Source organism: Lactuca serriola, chromosome 1 (assembly GCF_051521515.1).
Source record: "Lactuca serriola cultivar US96UC23 chromosome 1, Lser_US96UC23_V15, whole genome shotgun sequence".
In the NCBI taxonomy this organism is placed as follows: Eukaryota; Viridiplantae; Streptophyta; class Magnoliopsida; order Asterales; family Asteraceae; genus Lactuca; species Lactuca serriola.
Window position 1 is genome coordinate 169,173,540 of NC_136408.1, and position 6,000 is coordinate 169,179,539.

At 32.9% G+C, this 6,000-nt stretch overlaps 1 protein-coding gene across 1 annotated transcript; it reads right to left on the bottom strand.

Moving 5' to 3' along the window:
- Positions 1-3,971: 3,971 nt before the first annotated feature.
- LOC145063951 (uncharacterized) lies at positions 3,972-4,535 on the bottom strand. The gene has a single exon (XM_079011503.1). It carries the CDS (start codon positions 4,533-4,535, stop codon positions 3,972-3,974), a length of 564 nt encoding a protein of 187 aa, XP_078867629.1.
- Positions 4,536-6,000: the final 1,465 nt, after the last annotated feature.

Below are 6,000 nucleotides of genomic sequence, written 5' to 3' on the forward strand. Positions count from 1 at the left end.
ACGTAAAGAAACTTGATGGAGAAGAAGATTTAGAAAGATATCAGATATTTTTATCTTTTGTGAAATTGTTGCATCTTATTCTTACAAGAGCATGTTATATATATACAACAAAACTACCTATCATACGTAATATAAATAGTATGACATGATATCTTTTACCAATTCACCAATTATTGGTGTCATTCACAATAATTTACAACACTCCCCCTTGGATGACACCATTTCTAATTTAGAGTTTAGTTTTGAAGTACTGCCTCATTAAAAACCTTGCTAAAGAAAACCCAGTGGGAAAAAACTTTAGCGAAGGGAAAAAGAGTGCAGTGTATAGTTGAATCCCCCTTATTTAGACATCTGTTACATTATATTCTATGCACATGTCGCATGCCAATGCCATGTACATGTTTCCTGAAAGTTGCAGTAGGAAGTGCCTTCGTAAAAAGGTCTGCTACATTGTTGTTGGATTGAACATATTTGATTTCAACTTGATGATTCTTTATAAGCTCTTGAGTGTACTCAAAAAACTTTGGAGGTATATGTTTTGTCCTATCGCTCTTGATATATCCTTCTTTCATTTGAGTGACACATGCTGAGTTATCTTCATATATCAAAGTTGGACCTATATCTTTTTCAAGTCCACATGAAGTTAAAACTAGTTGTGTCATCGATCTTAACCATGTACATTCTCTACTAGCTTCATTTAGTGCAATCACTTCAGCATGATTTGAGGATGTGGCAACAAGTGTTTGCTTTTGAGAACGCCAGGAAATTGCAGTACCTCCATTCATGAATACGTATCCAGTTTGAGATCTAGCTTTATGAGGATTAGACAAATAACCTGCATCTGCATAACCAATTAAACCTTGTTTTGAATTGTTAGGATAAAATAATCCTAAATCACTAGTTCCTCGAAGGTATCGAAAAATATGTTTGATTCCATTCCAATGTCTTTTTGTTGGGGCTGAACTAAATCTTGCTAGCAAGTTTACAGCAAAAGAAATGTCAGGTCTAGTATAATTGGTAAGATACATAAGAGCTCCAATTGCATTAAGGTATGGTACTTCTGGACCAAGGATTTCTTCATTTTCTTCGCATGGACGAAATGGATCCTTGTCAATATTTAATGATCTAACAACCATTGGAGTGCTTAAAGGATTAGCATTGTCCATATTAAAACGTCTCAATACTCGTTCTGTGTAATTTGATTGATGTACAAGTATTCCGTTAGACATATGCTCAATCTGTAAACCAAGACAATATTTGGTTTTTCCAAGATCTTTCATTTCAAACTCCTTCTTTAAAAGTTCAATCACTTCAAGGATTTCTTTATTCATTCCAATGATGTTTAGATCATCAACATAGACAGCTATGATCACATACTCAGATGTTGTTTTCTTAATAAATACACATGGACAAATAATGTTATTTTTATAGACTTTACTTGTCAAATAATCTCTCAAACAATTGTACCACATGCGTCCAGATTGCTTCAACCCATACAAAGATCTTTGTAATTTTATAGAATACATTTCTTTGGGTTTTTCCCTTAATGCTTCGGGCATTTTAAATCCTTCAGGGATTTTCATATAGATATCACTATTAAGTGATCCATACAAGTAAGCTGTAACAACATCCATAAGACGCATCTCTAAATTTTTAGAGACTGCCAAGCTAATTAAATATCTAAAAGTGGTTGCATCCATTACCGGTGAATAAGTTTCCTCATAATCAATTCCAGGTCTTTGAGAGAAACCTTGAGCAACAAGTCTAGCCTTTTATCTCACAATTTCGTCTTTCTCATTTCTTTTTCGTACGAAGATCCATCTATACCCTAATGGTTTCACAACTCCAGGTGTGAGGATAATGGTCGCAAAAACCTTTCTCTTGTTAAGAGAATTTAACTCAACTTGCATAGCTTCCTTCCATTTAGCCCAATCACTTCTTCTTTGACATTCAATGACAGATTGTGGTTCGGGATCATCATTCATAATATCACATGCAACTGAATAAGAAAATATTGTACTTATATTTTCAGTTTCATTTTGGTCACATATTCTATTTGTTTGACCATAATTTTGTGCATCATCCTCCTTTCCTGGGGGAATTTGAATAATTCGTGTCTCTCCAGGAACACTTTCCTCACGATCCAGTGTAGTTTCTGATCCTCTTCTTTTTCGTGGGTTCTTATCCTTAGAACCAAATGGTCTTCCACGCTTCAGGCGTGTTTTAGAATCTTGAGTGACTTTATCATCAGATTGTCCATGTGGAATTTCAATTCGAGCTGGAACATTGTCAACCGGTATATATGATTTAGTCACTCTTTTTGTGTCAGTAAATGCATCAGGCAATTGATTTGCCATTTCTTGGAAATTCATTATCCTTTGAATTTCCATGTCACATTGCTTTGTGCGAGGGTCAAGATATGATAAAGAAGGCTCATGCTATGACACATCTTTTTCCATAATCTTCTTTTCTCCTCCTAATGATGGGAAATTTGCCTCATCAAATTGGCAATCTGCTAGGCGTGCTGTAAAAACATCACCTGTTAACGGTTCAAGATATCTTATAATAGATACTGACTCAAAACCAACATATATCCCTAACCTTCTTTGAGGACCCATTTTGGTCCGTTGAGGTGGTGCAATAGGGACATATACTGCACACCCAAAAATTCTCAAATGGGATATATTTGGTTCTTGAACGAAAGCAAGTTGTAGCAGAGAATATACATGATATGAACTTGGTCTCATGCGTATCAATGATCCAGCATGTAAGATTGCATGGCCCCAAACAGATACAGGAAGTTTGGTCCTCATTATTAATGGTCTAGCTACCAGTTGGAGACGTTTAATCAGTGATTCAGCTAAACCATTTTGTGTATGTACATGAGCAACTGGATGCTCAACAACAATCCCTACAGACATACAATAGTCATTAAATGCTTGTGAAGTAAATTCACCAGCATTATCAAGTCTCACTCTTTTGATAATATAATCAGGGAAATGTGCCCTTAATTTAATAATTTGGGCAAGAAATTTTGCAAATGCCATATTACGAGTTGATAATAGGCAAACATGAGACCATTTTTTGGATGCATCTATTAAGACCATAAAGTATCTAAATGGTCCAGATGGTGGGTGAATCGGTCCACATATATCACCTTGAATTATTTCTAAAAATCTAGGTGACTCCCTTTCAACTTTCATTGGAGAATGCTTTATAATTAACTTTCCAAGGGAACAAGATGCACATGGTTTTATGCTGTTGGATTGAGGGAACTTTTGGTCCTTCAATGGATGCCCATTCATATTTTCAATTATCCTTCGCATCATTGTCAATCTTGGGTGGCCCAACCTATCATGCCATAAACTGAATGTCCCGGGATCACAATTTTTTTCTTTAATTATCATATTTGATTCAGTCATATGTATATATGTATAATGAAGACCATAATCAAGTGTTGGTAGTTTTTCAAGCACATGATTTTTGTCTATAATATACATGTATTTCTTATTTTCAATGGTCACAGTTTTTGTATCATATCCTTTGAAATATATGTCATTGAAACTGAGTAAGTTTCTATTAGACTTTGGGGAAAATAAGGCATTTTCTATACAAAAGCTTGTACCATTTGGTAATATAAAATGGGCTTTCCCGGTTCCCTCTATCATGTCTGCAGGACCTGATATTGTATGTATGATTGTTTTTGTTGGTACTAATTTTGAAAAATATTTTTTTGATTTCAGAATAGTATGTGTACTACCACTATCTGCTATACAAAGATCTCCAATCTTTTCTTGGTGTTGCGCTGCAGTTGGACTCATATTAAACTTCATATATGAAAGGAATAATAAGTGAGTAAACATAATAAAAATTATTATTAATAAAGAAAGTTCATTTATTGAAGGAAAGGCATTACATAAAAAAAACAAATGAAGGAAAAACAGTTTTACTAGAACAATAATAGATTTTTTTTAGTTTATGTCTTCCATGTCATTGTAGAAATCAGCAACATTTAGCGGAGTGAATTCAACATTATCAATGAGGTTTGCTTCTTTTCCTTTTCCTTTAATGGACTCTTGATAAAGTTGACAAAGATGTGCAGGTGTGCGACAGGTCCTTGACCAATGGCCTGTGCTACCACATCTATAACATGAACCATCTGATTTTTGTGATGTCCCAGCATCATGCTTTGACACTTTGGTCTTATCTTGTGTATGGACATTGCTTCTTTGTGAAGATTGATAATTATGTCTCTTCTGGCCGCGACCACGATTATTACCTTGTCCACGACCAAAATTATGGTTCTGATTATGGCTTTGGTTTCGATTAAAATAGCCACGGCCTCGTCCTCGGCCACGACCACGCCCTCGTCCACGTGTATTGTTTTGATTACCATCAGTATTTGTAGCATTTGCTTCAGGAAGTGCTACTGATCCTGTTGGACGAGATTCATGGTTTTTCATCAAGAGCTCGTTGTTTTGCTCTGCAACAAGCAGGCATGCATTTAGTTCAGAATATCTTGTGAACTTTTGCATTCAATATTGTTGCATCAAGGTAATGTTTGTTGCATGAAATGTGGAGTAAGTTTTCTCCAACATATCTTCATCAGTAACTTCTTGTCCACAATACTTGAGTTGTGAACATATTCTGAACAAAGCTGAGTTGTATTCATTCACTTTCTTGAATTCTTAACACCTCAGTGTTCTCCATTCATCTCTAGCATTTGGAAGTATAACTTCCTTTTGATGATCAAATCTTTCTTTCAAAAGATTCCAGAGAATACTTGGATCAGTAACATCAAGATATTCAAATCTCAAAATTTCATCAATATGCTTACGAAGGAAAACTTGTGCTTTTGCTTTTTCTTGTGCCAAGCAATTATTAAATTCGTATATAGCATTTGAGATTCCCATGGACTCAAGATGCATTTTTACATCTATCATCCATGGCACATAGTTTTTCCCACTAACTTCAAGTGCTGCAAACTCGAGCTTTGCAATGTTGGACATAATGTAACTATAAATTTTAAACAAAATAAAAAAATTAAAATTAAAATCCATTTATTTCAATAAATATTACACAAAAAAGAAGCGGTAAAGCTAACATTGTATACAAGCCTAAAAGTAGATGAAATTCCATATTATCTTCGATGTTAAGAATCGGGATGAGAAGTAACATGACTATTATAGTCATGATTATCACAAAAGGGTGAATCATCTTGAAGCTTGATTTCTTGAAATTCATTTGTTTGATAGAAAAGAGAAAATATTTTTTGTGGGTAAAATAAACAGGGTAAAGATGTTTATTTATAGTAAAAAAATATAGCCGTTGTTTTTGCTGTTTATAACTGTTACATATATATATTCGTTGTGTGTATATGTATTCTATAAATCATCTAATAACACTTATAGCCAATACATAACCTTACTTGGTATAATTTTAATAATTAGAAACATAAATAAATATTAGTAAATGTTTAAATAAAATTAAGAAGAGTATCTAAAATATAAATAAACATTGACATGTATAAATAAATATAATTTAAATGTTAGTATGCATAAATAAAAGTTAGTTGCATAATGTAAATGTTAGTTGCATAATGTAAATGTTAGTTTGCATAAATAAAAATTAGTTGCATAATGTAAATGTTAGTATGCATAAAAATTAGAATACATAAAGAAATGTTAGTATAAGAAATAAAAAAATTGTTAGTAGTCCATAATGTCCATAATGTATAATTTTATTAATTCATTAGTATTATTGTTATTTTAATATGATGGAGGTTTTTATAATTAATATTGTTTTTACTAAGTAATACATACCTTGATTAAGATAGATGTGATTTCCACTTGTTTAATAACCTTGATAAGAGCTTTCGTGCTGATAACGTGTTATAAATTCAACGTGATTAAAATATGTTAAAAAAAATAAACTAAAATAACATACGTAAAGAAACTTGATGGAGAAGAAGATTTAGAAAAATATCATATATTTTTATCT

Coding starts and splice junctions, on each gene's coding strand:
- LOC145063951 (XM_079011503.1), bottom strand. CDS start 4,535: ATGCAAAAGTTCACAAGATATTCTGAACTAAATGCATGCCTGCTTGTT.